Source organism: Balaenoptera borealis (genome assembly GCF_965194805.1).
Source record: "Balaenoptera borealis genome assembly, chromosome: X".
NCBI classification, from domain to species: domain Eukaryota; kingdom Metazoa; phylum Chordata; class Mammalia; order Artiodactyla; family Balaenopteridae; genus Balaenoptera; species Balaenoptera borealis.
The window spans coordinates 30980555-30994176 of NC_138881.1; the positions used below are offsets into that span (position 1 = coordinate 30980555).

Consider the following 13622-nt stretch of genomic DNA (forward strand, 5'->3'; position numbering starts at 1 on the left):
AGCAGAAAAATATACTGTGAACCTGTCAAGATTTGAGCGTTCATGAGAAATGAAAGGCATGACAAAAAATATATATTTTATATTCAAACTGATTTTATCAACACAAGAAAGTTTGCTCAATTATATATGGTTCTATTTCTACCTTCCAGAAAATTTTCTGACAATCATACAAGTGAATTTTTTGCTCTAATATAAATTTCTTTCCAAGTATACGTAACATTTATCTAATACACAAAGGGTGATGGGAAATTTGGACTTTATGAATTTCTACACATACACATACGCACATTGAAAATTTAGTGTCTAATTAAAAAATAGAAATAATGCAAGAAAGCCTGCTTTAACATACCTTGCAACTACTGAAAACTAAACAAAAACCAAAATAGAGTATCAAACCCTTCACTACTCCTCTTTCTACTTGTGTGATTAGACAATAGGAAAAAGGAGAGCCTACACTATATCTCCTCTCTGTGCCTTTTAAGATAGAAAGTTTAAAAAGACACTTAATATTCTTTCTTTTATTGTTCATATAACTCAGCTGCAGAAGATAGAAAGGATTTGGGAGATAATTTGAAACAAAATATAGTTAAAAATTTTTTTACACAAAATGAACATGTCATATCAAGCTATGTTTTCTAAATAACATATACTTTATAAAAGAGAAAATGAACTGAAGACATGTAATTTAGAAACCTGTTAAAGAGTCCACACAGTAGAGAAGACACAAAGTCAAACCACATCAGTGAAGCCACTTTTATTTTTATTTTTTCCACATAGATAACTTCATGTCAGCTACAAAAATCATGAAATGAAGAACTGATCGTGAAACTGCAAACTCAAAACCACTGGAGTGATAAACAGGTTCCCCCCAGAGGACTGTTAAAAAAAAAATAACCAGAATAGCATGAATTCATATTTAAGTATTAAACATGTCATATATTTTAAAATAATAAATATATAACAGCAGTAGAGAAACTAATAGCATAAACAGCATGGAGTATATTTTATTTTTTAAGACAGATGAAATTTCTAGGCACAGTTTTAGGCATTAAAGAGGACACAGAGGCATAGGTTAGTGTGCGCTGCTCTGTACAAAAATACAGTCTGAATAAATTACATTGCTAGCCATACAATTAGACGTCACTTACCAGTCAGTTCATTGCATGTTTAATAATATACAGGTACATGCTAATCCATATATATCATTTATATTTCAAACACATAGGTCTCTCTATATTTATGTCTTTAAAATTTACATGTTGAACTTACAAAAAGCTAAATTGTTGTGCAAGAAATCCAAATAACTAGCCCTGCTGAGTACTTTATGCTATATGTATGTATGTATATCTCTGTCTAAGATAAACAATGGGATTGTAGTTAATAGTTTGGCTTGTAAGAAAACATTAAACAAACCTGAAGCTGCAAAGACATAATGTTATTGTGGGTGAAAAATTCACTTGTGTTGATTCTGATAGACAAAACAGTATTTTGGATGAGCAATGACAACTTTCATGTTATATTGAACTTGTTAGTAATGAAACACTTTCAAATATTAGTGATGGTAGAAATATAGCATAGGGCTCTTCACTGGGAAGGGGAAAAAAGTTATATAAGAAATCTACTTCTCAGTAAACTGCAAATATGTGTGCCTTAGCCTATACTATATTCTGTCACTTTCCAGCTTTTCATATTGACAGAGAATGAAAACGTTGTTAAGACTCAAGATATGATATTGGTCTAACAGCACACTGCATCCTCTACTAGGACTAAGAAAAGTGCCTCACTGATGTCAGCACCAAAGTACTGTTCTTCCATTATTCAGGAATAAAGAGATTCTCTCCCAATAAAGAGTGTTTAGTAGCTGAAATCCCTTTCCAACAAATACCGTTATTTCTCAGGCTGCTCTGATAATATGCAATTAACTGCAAGATAGTCTGGCCCAGATTTTACTATTTCTCAAGAAAATTGCTTCAAAAGATTCTATAATAGTAATATCTTTCTGGAAAATTTCCACTCATAGTTTCTTATGATTCTATACAGAATTATATACTTTTATAAAGGTTTCTCTCCAGGATGCATTTAATCATTTTTGTCTGTCATTGCTAAAATAAGAATAAGCCTGGTTCTTCAAATTTACTTTGTGATTCCATAGAAAAGTCACAAGATAAGAGGGGTTTCTTTAAGCCTTTGAATAATAAAATAGTTTTGTTTTTTTCCTGTTGTTTTGGCAACAGTTCCTAAGACAAGCTGAAAGCAGAACTCTGCTTTGGGAGGTAAAGCAAATTATTAAATACTATTGATGTGGTCCTGCTCTTAACAGATTTTGCAATATAACAGAACACAGGTACATTTTAAATGATTTCTCCAATGCTTCTTTCTGCAAGAGGGCCAAATAGTGTCTTTGTTAACAAAAATAATTATTTATAATTTTTATATTAGAGCTGTATATTTGATATAAAAATATGTTTACAATTAAACTAACCAAATTTGTATATTAAACAGGGTTAACACAAGTTTGCAGTGTAAGACTCGTTGCAAGCTTATTCCCTATTATTGATACTTCCTTCCATTTGACCAGTCAATAAATGATTCCCTTACCGTAAATCCATCATAATTGTGTGCACAAATCAGTTAGCCCATTAGTTAACTTCAGAGGACCAGGTGATAACCAGATGAATTCTACTCCTCTATTGACATTTAGACGTTTATATAAATCTATCACTATTTCTTTATTTTTTAATGAAGACATTTAAAATACTTGGAAAAAAAGCAGCCTTCTATTTTAATGAATTTTAAACAAAATGATCATCCTAGTTGCTACTCTCTTTTGAACTACAGGGCTTACAGAAGAATCATTAATTTTCAGATTAACACCATTTCAGTTTTTCATCTTATACAATTCTATTAACACTTTCCAGTGAAACAGTAGAGAACATAGAGCAAAAGCTTTAGGGTATATGCATTTTTGTACGGTAAATAAGTGTGAATACCGATCTAAGCCTCTTAAAAATGTGTACAAGGTTAGTGTTCAAATCACTTCACTAGAGCAAACATTTATTTTATGTGCAAAAGGCAAATGCATGTGTAGGCCTAGGAAACAACTTATTACCATTTATACTAATGGTTCACCTTCTATAAAAATATTTAAGCTTGTTACATATGCACAACTGTTTGCCGTAATGTTTGGTAAGTGATTTAAAGGGTACTTAGGACAAAAGCAACTCATGCATATTTCTTTCTAGTTGCCCCAAGGAAAGTAGAGACTCAATTTTTCCTCATTCTAGATATGGCTGAGGCAAAATTTCTAACCACATAATGAAAAGCACATGTCTCCAAGTCTTGACTTCCTTCCCAGGGAGATGCTGATTGCCAAAGCATAACCTCCCTTTAAAACAAGTATTCTTGAAGGTGGAACATGTATCATTAACCAGTTACATTCAGAACCCCCATTAGATGCTGAAGGGAAGTTCACTTTTCAAGAGTTCACTCAAGCAAATAACCAACGGTCAATGTAGTCACTGGGTGGGATAAGCAGGCGATAAGGACTCTAACAGTGGAATCCTTGTCAGCACAAAGGAGCTTCTAAACGTTGCTTATGCCAGCTGCTCCCCTGCAGGCAATAGGAGATTCAGGCATTTCTCATTCCAACTAGTTTCTCACAATGGTTGCTGTCATATAGACCCTTCGCTTGTCAAGAAAAGTGACATGAACATATTGGAAGTTTGCAGCATTTGCCTATGTCTAATCAGCTCTCTTAATTTGTGCAGGTCCCTAAAATGGATGTAAAAGCTGGTTATGATGTTGACAGCCAAAAGGCAAAAGATATTAAATCAACTGAGCAAACTGCTTGATGCTCCACAAGTGTTTTAGAAAATAGTGAGTTAGAAAAGATGCAGATGTAATCCTTTTGTTGGATGGTTGATTTTTTTTAAATTTGAGACTATTGGTTCTAGTAGTAGTCTTCGTAGTTCTTAGGGTTCAGGCAATAAAGGATGGCACCCCCAAACGAAAATATAGTTGCACCCCAGGCCAGGCCATAACCCCAATTGAACTCATGGTAAATTTTCAAGCTCACAGTTTCAATGAACTTGATTGGGTAAAGGACCAGGCTGCAAACCTGTAAAACAACTAAAAAAAAAAAGCAAATCAAAATTAGGAAAATGTTATTTACAGGAAATAAAATGATATACAAATATACATATGTATGAGAATTACACTTTAATCAAATAAACAAAAAAGCCAAAAAATTTGAAGCATTGCTTATTCTAGATGGTACACTTTAAAATATGGACAACTTTTTCTGTTTAACACTATTTCACAGTACCGTAAGAATTACTCTATTAATAATCAGCAAATCACTATAATAGTATTTGATGAAATAATTAGTGTAATATAATTTATATGAGCATACAAAGTAATGGTTCTCACTTTACAAACACATATATAATTATCACTATTATGGCAAGTAGTACTAGTTTAGCTAAACTGTTTCACTATACAACACCTGTAAATAGCTTTCCAAGAATAGTGACCCCAAATAGCAGCTAAAAACCCTTGTTATTTATTTATACTCTTGAGAAATTGGGGACTTTGAATTCATTTGTACTGATGAAACTGGTGTACCTGTGATTCAAGATGTGCTTTTGTTGCTGTCACTTCTCAATATCATCTAACTCAGCCCAATATTCCAAGTCCTACCTCGATGTCCTTACTCTGATCAAAAACTATTTTTATTCTTTTCTTTTCATCCAGTCCATACCTCTCATCTTTTAAAATGGGTTCAAAAGTCATCTTTGTCAAGAAGCCACACCAACTTACACCCTATTAGATATAACAGATGACATTTATATATTTATTCCTCACCTACTTTCAAAAAAGAATTAAGTCTATGAAGGCATGGGAGATAATCGTACTAGAAAACCTAAGTTAATGATGTCTACCACAATAGGGCACAAAACTTAGCTCTTACTTCTTAGTTAAATCTTAGTTCTTAGGCAGGGCTAAAGGGGAAATGTGATGAGTCATACTTAATAAAATAAAAGAAACCAGTTAATCAGGAAGGGGGAGGTGCTTTTTAAAAAAATATCTAAAATGCAGTTGGTATTTATCCAGTGGATATTTTTATATGGGAGACACTGGATTATACATGAGGTGATGTCTTCCATTCAAAATCATAACTTTCTATTGGATCAACTATTATATAATTTCTATTTTTTTTTTGGCCACGCGCACGGTTTGTGGGATCCCCGACCAGGGATTGAACCCATGCCCCCTGCAGTGGAGCACAGAGTCCTAACCACTGGACCACCAGGGAATTCCCTTCTATTTTATTTAAATCAATTTAATGAGAATTTATGGGATGCCTTGTTCTGCCTTGTTCTGCCTTATCTGCCTTGTTCTCTACTATATGATGGCTTCCACCCTCAAGAGACAATCTTCACCCTGAAAAATCTGAGATATAGTAATATGTGACAGGGATTGGCAAACTACCAAATCTGGCCTGCTTTTTGTTTTTGAAAAAAAGTTATACTGGAACACAGCCAGGCTCATTCATTTATGTACTGTTCACACTACCATGGCACAGTTGAGTAGCTGCAACAGAAACCATGTGGCCCACAAAGCCAGAAGTATTTACTATCTGGCCTTTTATAAAAAAAAGTTTACCAACGCCTGATATATAACGTAAATTTTGGGTTAAAATAATTATTATTTAACTCATCTTAAAAATACTGTAAATTCCAAAAATGCAACAACAAAAATGTGAATAATTAAGGTGTAGGAGACAAGAATAAACTTTGACACAGTAAAAATAATACAGCTTATTACATTTTTTTAAAACAGCAAGAGAATAGATAGTGTGTTTAATTAAAATGGAATTTCGTGCTTTAAAATCTACTCTCATCTATTCTCAGTACCTGTAAAATATCATTAGTACCAATATGGCTAATGTTCCTAGGAAGTCTACATAACAGTCATCTATCTCTGGCATAAGACTGATGAACTACAGAAAACTCATGAGGGGGCATGATTCCTCAAAATTATTACTTTCGATAACGCTCAGAGTAGGGGTGAAATGACCTTTCTGGAAGCAGATATAAGAATTCCAAACATTTTTGCCATGTAGCTCAACACTGCTCTGGGCCAGCACTAGCCTACCATACTTCCACATTACTACTGACAGTGGATGGATAAGTAGGTCCATATAACAGGAGAATCTCTCAACATTCAAAACAGAAATCACACCTTGTTTATAGTTTAAAAATCTCAGAAAAAGTTTTAAGTCGTTGTTAGAACAACTAACAGCATATTATATAATCCACACTTCTATTTCCAGCCAGTAAGTGCTAAATGTGTATTAATTTAAAAACTGGCTGGCTCTGTGCCTTTGTGATGGAAAAGGTGCTTTCATGTTTTAAATGTCTTAAAACTAACAAGAAGTCAATTACTATCAACCATGAACTACAGAAAAAAAAAAAATCCAAAGTTACTAAGTAAGTTAAAAAGAAAGAAAGGCATTTTTCTCCTTTGGTTTCTATACTCTGGTCACTAGTCAAATCATGACTGATCCTGCCAGGATATGATTGAAATATGAATGTGAATTAGAAACAGTAAAATTCATTTACTCATTCAACAAATACTTGAATGTTTCTAAAGTGACACAGTTTAAGGCACTGGTAACACAAGTTGCTACCCTCATGGCTAGGCACACCATTATCAGTAAATAAATACAGAATACGGCAGGTATTGCTAAGAGACGTGAAAACACAAGAAAGCAAGAAAACAAGACAGAGGGATGCAGGCTGCTCTTTTAAATGAGAGCTGAAGAAGGCCTCTCTGGGGAGGAGTCATTAAAGCACAGACCTGAATGAAGTGAGGGGTGCAGGTCAATATAGTGGGAAGTGAGCGATCTTGGGTAGAGGGCACAGGCAGTGCAAAACTCCTGATGCAGGAGCACACTGGGTACAGTGGAACATCAGTAAGGATGCTATGGATGCAGTACAGCGGTACAGAGAGCAAGGAAGGGAACAGCATGAGATGAGATAGAAAAGACAGCCAGAGGCTCATTCAGGAATAGCCTTGTGAACCGTGGTCAGGGGTCTGGATTTCATTCTAAGTGTGATGAGCAACTGCAAGAGGAATGCGAGCAGAGAAGTAAAAACTGATCTGAATTATATTCTAAAAGGATTATACTGCTTCTTTTGTGAATCAGCCAGTTCCTGGAGTGAGGTGTTCACCTAGCTTGCTTTTTTTTTTTTTTAATTAATTTTATTTATTTATTTATTTACTTATGGCTGTGTTGGGTCTTCGCTTCTGTGCGAGGGCTCTCTCTAGTTGCGGCAAGCGGGGGCCACTCTTCATCGTGGTGCGCGGGCCTCTCACTATTGCAGCCTCTCTTGTTGCGGAGCACAGGCTCCAGATGTGCAGGTTCAGTAGTTGTGGCTCACAGGCCTAGTTGTGGCTCTGCAGCATGTGGGATCTTCCCAGACCAGGGCTCGAACCCGTGTCCCCTGCATTGGCAGGCAGATTCTCAACCACTGTGCCACCAGGGAAGCCCCCTTAGCCTGCTTTTAATATTCATTTCAATGTGTTTTATTTAGCAAATATTTGGTCTTCATGGTATAATATAATGATATAGTTTCCCTCTAGTGGGAAAAGTAGAAATACAACTCCATTAGGCTCCACTGGCTTCCTTCTCTCTCTTGAGCGGCTTTCTTAGAGATGGAACTTTATTGTGTTGTTTGCCAGATGAAATGACCCTAAAACGCTTTATGCTTCTGAATTATTTTACTCTCTTTGGAATCACGGAGAAAAATGCATGTAATAGCAAAATTGAGAAAAAAATATAATCCTGCATTTGTAAATAATTTTCTTCATTTAATATAATATAGAGATGCAGGTTAAAATGCCTCCTTGCCTTTCACAGATGCTGCAAAGGAAACTAACAAACACACCTAGAGTCCAGAACTCAAGAAAATAACACCATACTATGTTTCTACTTTACCACCAATCAATGAAACATAATAGGCATTGGCTGTGGTATTGTCTATGCTCTATCTCAGAGGCATAAGTCAAGTTGTATAGCATTTTAGAATTTGAAGGGAATTTGAGGTTCATTTTATTCCCCCTCCCTACTTTTTGGAAAAGAGGCAACAAAACTACCAGCCGGGGCTTCCCTGGTGGCGCAGTGGTTGAGAGTCTGCCTGCCAGTGCAGGGGACACGGGTTCGAGCCCTGGTCTGGGAGGATCCCACATGCTGCGGAGCGACTGGGCCCGTGAGCCACAACTGCTGAGCCTGCGCGTCTGGAGCCTGTGCCCCGCAACGGGAGAGGCCGCGATAGCGAGAGGCCTGCGCACCGCGATGAAGAGTGGCCCCCGCTCGCCGCAACTGGAGAGGGCCCTCGCACAGAAACGAAGACCCAACACAGCTAAAAATAGATAAATAAATAAACTAATTTAAAAAAAAAAACTACCAGCCATGAAATTGTGCAGACAGAAACATGACAAGAACTTAGAGGTTCTTGTGTTATTTCTAGTTTTCTTTAAGGGGATATTTTTCAATGTTTTCAATATTGAAATATTCAATATTCAAATAGTCAATATTTTCTAACATGGGGATATTTCAATATTTCAACAAACATTTATTGGATGCCCACTGCATTCTAGGTGAAAGAGGTAAGACAGATAGGACACAGCCCTTGCCCTTTGATATTTCATACTCTATCGTGGAGACAGACACACCGATACAAACAAATGTGTTCAACAGTAATAGTAGAGGCATGTTCACTTATAATCCATTCATCATGTTTATTGAGCTCTAATGGTATTCCAAGTACCACTTCTGCCTGCAGAAAGAAGGGAGGGCTTCAGAGACGAAGCACTATTTGAACTGGTTCTTTTTTTTTTTTTTGAACTGGTTCTTGAAGGATGGACAGTACTCGGTCAGAAGAGAAACATGAAAAGACCTCTAGGAAGAAGAAGCAGTTTCCATAAAGCTTAGAGATATAAGAGGCTGTGCCCATAGAAAATTCACATGGGTAGAATGAAGGGCACAGTCACATGGAAATGTTTGGTTTAGACTATAAAAGACTTATTAGCATGTCATAAAAATACAGACTGGTTTCTATAGGGAGACATTTCAGAGGTTATTTGAATTGTAGATGCTGTTGGTACCCTATGCTCTCATCCTCATAATTCCAGTATATGTCAGCCTGACTTTCAATTGTCAGCACCTGCACTTCTTTGCCTGACTTTTCCTCTGGCCACAAAAGCTACTTTGCCTGACTCTGAGGCAGGTACAGTGTTCTGGGAAATTACCATTGCTGTTTCCCCATCATCACCAACAGCCCTTACCAATGACTATCAGCATTTGGTTTATAAATACTCCAATTCCCTAGTCCTTCCAGTGAGGTAACTCTGAGGGGTGTGTTCTGCACTGGTTTCCAAAATTTTTCCAGGAAGATTAAGCTCCAGGTGCTTACAGTGACTACTGGTTTGATAATGTACTCTTTATTGGCTGCCTTCTCTTCCCTGCCTCACGTTCTTTCCATATCCCTTCTTTTACCTCCCAGATTAAGTACTTGCACTTGATTCCTTGCTTCAGATTCTGCCTCTGGGGAAACCAAAGGAACAAGTGACAAGACCAGATTTGTATTTCAGAACTACATCTCATGTGTTTGTATGCAAGACAGCCTAAAAGGGAGGAGACTGGAGGAGGACAGGCCCCTAGGAGGTTAGTCAGTGCATGGATACCTGTGCACAGTGATGACTAAGGTAACATCAGTGGGAAAGGTCAGGGAAAGTAAAGACTATAAAAGAAAAACTGAGTAACTGGATTCCAGGAAAGGGAAAGGAAGGAGTCACATAGTTTAACTCAGACGTTACCACAGAAAAATAAATTAGGGGGAAGTTCAAATTTGGGAACTGAGATGTTCCACTTGAGGAAGAATTATATCCTCAACTAACTCAGTAATGGTGGTGTATAAAAAGAAGCTACAGACTTAGAAGATAATTTAAAGACAAAATTGATAGGACTATCCAGCCAAGTCCCCTAAATATCAAATTCACATAAAGGAAACAATATTTGTAGAATAAAAAACATTTGCCCATGAAAGGTTAACATGAAGCTATCAATTTCTCTCCTTTTTAATTTAATCTATAACTACTTAAAATTAAGCAGTACATATGAAATGAATTCTTGATGGTGATACTGTAAACTGTTCTAACCAAAGGGTAGTTTGATATGGATAAAGATCTGTGAATAGAACTTTTTAGTTTGAAATATAAGCTGGACACTGACTTTTCTGTCAAAATCTAGACTTGAAATACCTCCAGCCATCTCCTTGTGCCTGACAGGATGGAGAGGAGGGCTGCAATACACAAGCCTCTAATCAGAGATGGAAAGCAGGTGCAGGACCCCCTCCCAAAATATCCCCATTCTGCATTAACAATCATTTAGAGGAGGCTTTCTGCAGACATAACAGAAAGGAACATCCTCAATAATACAACTGGGATTCTGTCATTTAAAATCTGAATTATGAAAGACTCAGAATTTTCTGCAACTTGTCTTAAAGGCCATGGGGGAAAAAAAGGAAGCAATCATCCTAAGTCCCAGTGGGGCATAAAAAGATCTGCAAAACCAGACAATAAAAGAAAAGGACCCAGAAAAAGGCAACCCCTCTAATTTCACCAAGTCTTTAGTGAGAACTAGATGTCAGGTAACAGAATCTCCTCATGCATTATCTGTCATTGTCAGTTACACAATAAAAAACATGCTATAGTCAACTGTACTGGACATGTGCACAGTTTTCATGATGTGCTATGTTTCGGTCATGCTGTACTGATCAGCTTTGTGGTCTTTATGACACCTTGAGTTGCTGCCATCCTTCAGGTGTTGCTCCCAAGAGATGGGGTAACTGGAGTTACAGGATGGACTCCAACTGTAGTACACAGTTGGCAGCTGAATTAAAAATTCAAGGCTGATTCGGCTCTTATTTTTCTGTGTTATATGTACCCAAGTACAGATAACTCGTGAAACCTCACTTGGGCTCTCAAATTAGATAGCTGCCCTGAATTGAAACCCTGGCTCTGCAACTTACTAGCTGGACAACACCGGACAATTACTTAACCTTTCTGAGGCTGCTTCTTCACTGATAATATGAGGAAAATAAATACCTAATCTTAAGACTGTTATAGCAGAGATAGCAGTGTGCTACAGGTCTAGCAGTATGACACATGGTAGGTGCTCAGTTAATTATTATTATCATCAACAGTATCATTATAGAGAACATCTTATTCTGAAGTCTAAATTTGTAGGACTGAAGGTAGAAGAGTTGTGGAACATAGGACAATGTTTTAGATGGGTTGCAGCGATGGCTAGCTCTTAGATCTTCTAGCAATTATTCAAGCAGGTAGCAAACCCACCCTAAATCAAGGACCTCAGAGAAAAAGAGAAGACAAGAAAACCTTTAAAATTTGTTTGGCTGTGTTTATAAGACTTAATCATCAGCTTTTAGTAAAAACCCTTTAAGAGTATATTATCTAACACCAAGATAGTGTAGTTGCATACTATAGGCACCAACATATATTTGTTAAATAAATGAATGAAAATATGGATATATGAAAAATAATCTTTACAACTGTTACTTTTTTGAGCTGTTTTGGTCTTAGATTTGTGGTCACAGGGAACTTGCTGCTTCATAAATTGCCAACAGAGAAATGGTTTAAGAAAAACCAAATTACAGTTAGCTAGTTGTTTTCATGCCTGTTTTTCCCTATCAGATTATAAGCCACATTCCTCAGTCTTCTTTCCATCATTCATTCAGCTATTTACTGAGTGCCCCAGAGTACCAGGAACTGCATATGGTACTGAATTAATGATGTAGTTCTGTGTAGAGATGTTTCCAAGTGGTAGTGCTATGTCTGTTTTGATTTTATGTACTGCAAGTTTCAGCAGAAGCAAAAAAAAAAAAAGAATATTTCTTAGTTGAGATAAGTATCATTCCCTATGTGTGTGAATACCAAGATAAAGCTTAATATTATTTGGAGAAGAAAATATTGTGAGAAAAGCGGAGAAATACAGACCATTTTCAAGCAGACCAGGATGAGTAAAAAGGGAAAATAGTCCCAAATACACATTTACAAAGAATCACTAAGCTGGTGAGACAAGCCAACCACTAGAATAAGTATGTTTCCTAAGAAGCAAGCAAGATAAAACAACCATGATTTTTAGCTAGCATTGTTTCAAGTAGGCAGATTTTCCAACTTTGTTAATCTTACACCCAAATCATAAATGGATTATTATGTTTAATAAATATCTTTTCCAGAAGTCAGCTACAGGCAACTCTTTAATGGCTTTTTGCAGATGGGAGAGAGAAACTTTTTCATGACATGTTTCAAATAACCAGTAAGTTTTACCTTGCTTATATGCAAAGTGAACGCTAAACTAATGGTTATTTCAAAAAAAGCTTCCATAAGCACAGTCTCAAAAGAGAATGAGTAAAATTAAATCTCAGCACGTGTACAGTTTTAAAATGTAGCAGTATAATGCTCATTTTCGGTCTTGGCAGGTAGAATAATACTGTATGAATGTTGCTTTAGGGATTCGTCTCGTTATTTTATAATTTACTAATATTTGTGGCAGCGAGAGTTAAATCAAAATCTTTTTTTGACCAAATCCATTACCTTTAACTTATACTCATTTACAATATGTTTTCTGTTACAACCAGTGCTTATTTTCACATTTTCACAAATTTTGCTATACTTGGGAAAAACTATAGAACTTTTTAAGAAAAAACTGGAACTTCCAGTTATTTCTTAAGAATGTTTATAATAGGTGCTTTAAACAACAGATTTCTTTATAGATTCTGCATATGCCATTATAGAGTAAGTTAAAGGCTAAATGGGATAGTAACTAGGTAGCACAATAATACTGGATATTTATAAGAGAATGTCTAGACTGTCTCTATATCTTCATAAATCAGAAATATGAGTATTCTAAAAATTATTCAAAACATAATTCCAGTTTTAAAGAACTGTATATCATTTCAGAACAATTTATCAAGAAATTCTATTATAATTGACTCTCTAATCACTATGTTAATAAATCCTAGCTGCAAAGATAAACTTATACTATAATTAAAATATCTAAGTTATTTCATTGTAAAAATAGGAAAAGAGCCGTGGCAAATCCATGAACTGAGAAATAAACTGGAGAATGATGGAATCTTTAGGAGAATCTTCATGTTATACTAAATGATTCACAATAGAGACCTTTATTACACGAGATCAACAATATAATGATATTGTGGTCACCGCCTAAGACTTCAAAATATTTTTTGTAGTAGTGTTTTCTACTCTATTAGAAAGTATCTGTCATGCTATTTAGCCAGTTTTATAGGTGTCTCAATACAATGACCAGTCCATAATAGGTACCCAATAAAGAGTGAATGAATGAATGAGGGATTCAGTAGTGAATGAACCACCCGTTTAGGATTCAGTAGCCTCCTAGCCCCAGGTCCACCAGTAACTACTATGTGATCTTGAGCACATCACTTAAGGGATTTTAATTAGATCTATTTCTACATTCTTTCAGCCCTGTGGACCGTTGTTTTTATGACCCTTGC

At 36.0% G+C, this 13622-nt stretch overlaps 1 protein-coding gene across 1 annotated transcript in view; it reads right to left on the reverse strand.

Annotated features, from left to right (window-relative positions):
• Positions 1-739: 739 nt before the first annotated feature.
• Positions 740-13622, reverse strand: part of TMEM47 (transmembrane protein 47) — a 30023-nt gene continuing 17140 nt past the window's right edge. Inside the window, exon 3 of the mRNA XM_082378295.1 lies at positions 740-4128. Within this exon, the coding sequence (XP_082234421.1) occupies positions 3950-4128 (179 nt within the window). The 3' untranslated portion in view covers positions 740-3949. The remainder of the gene's footprint in view (positions 4129-13622) is intronic.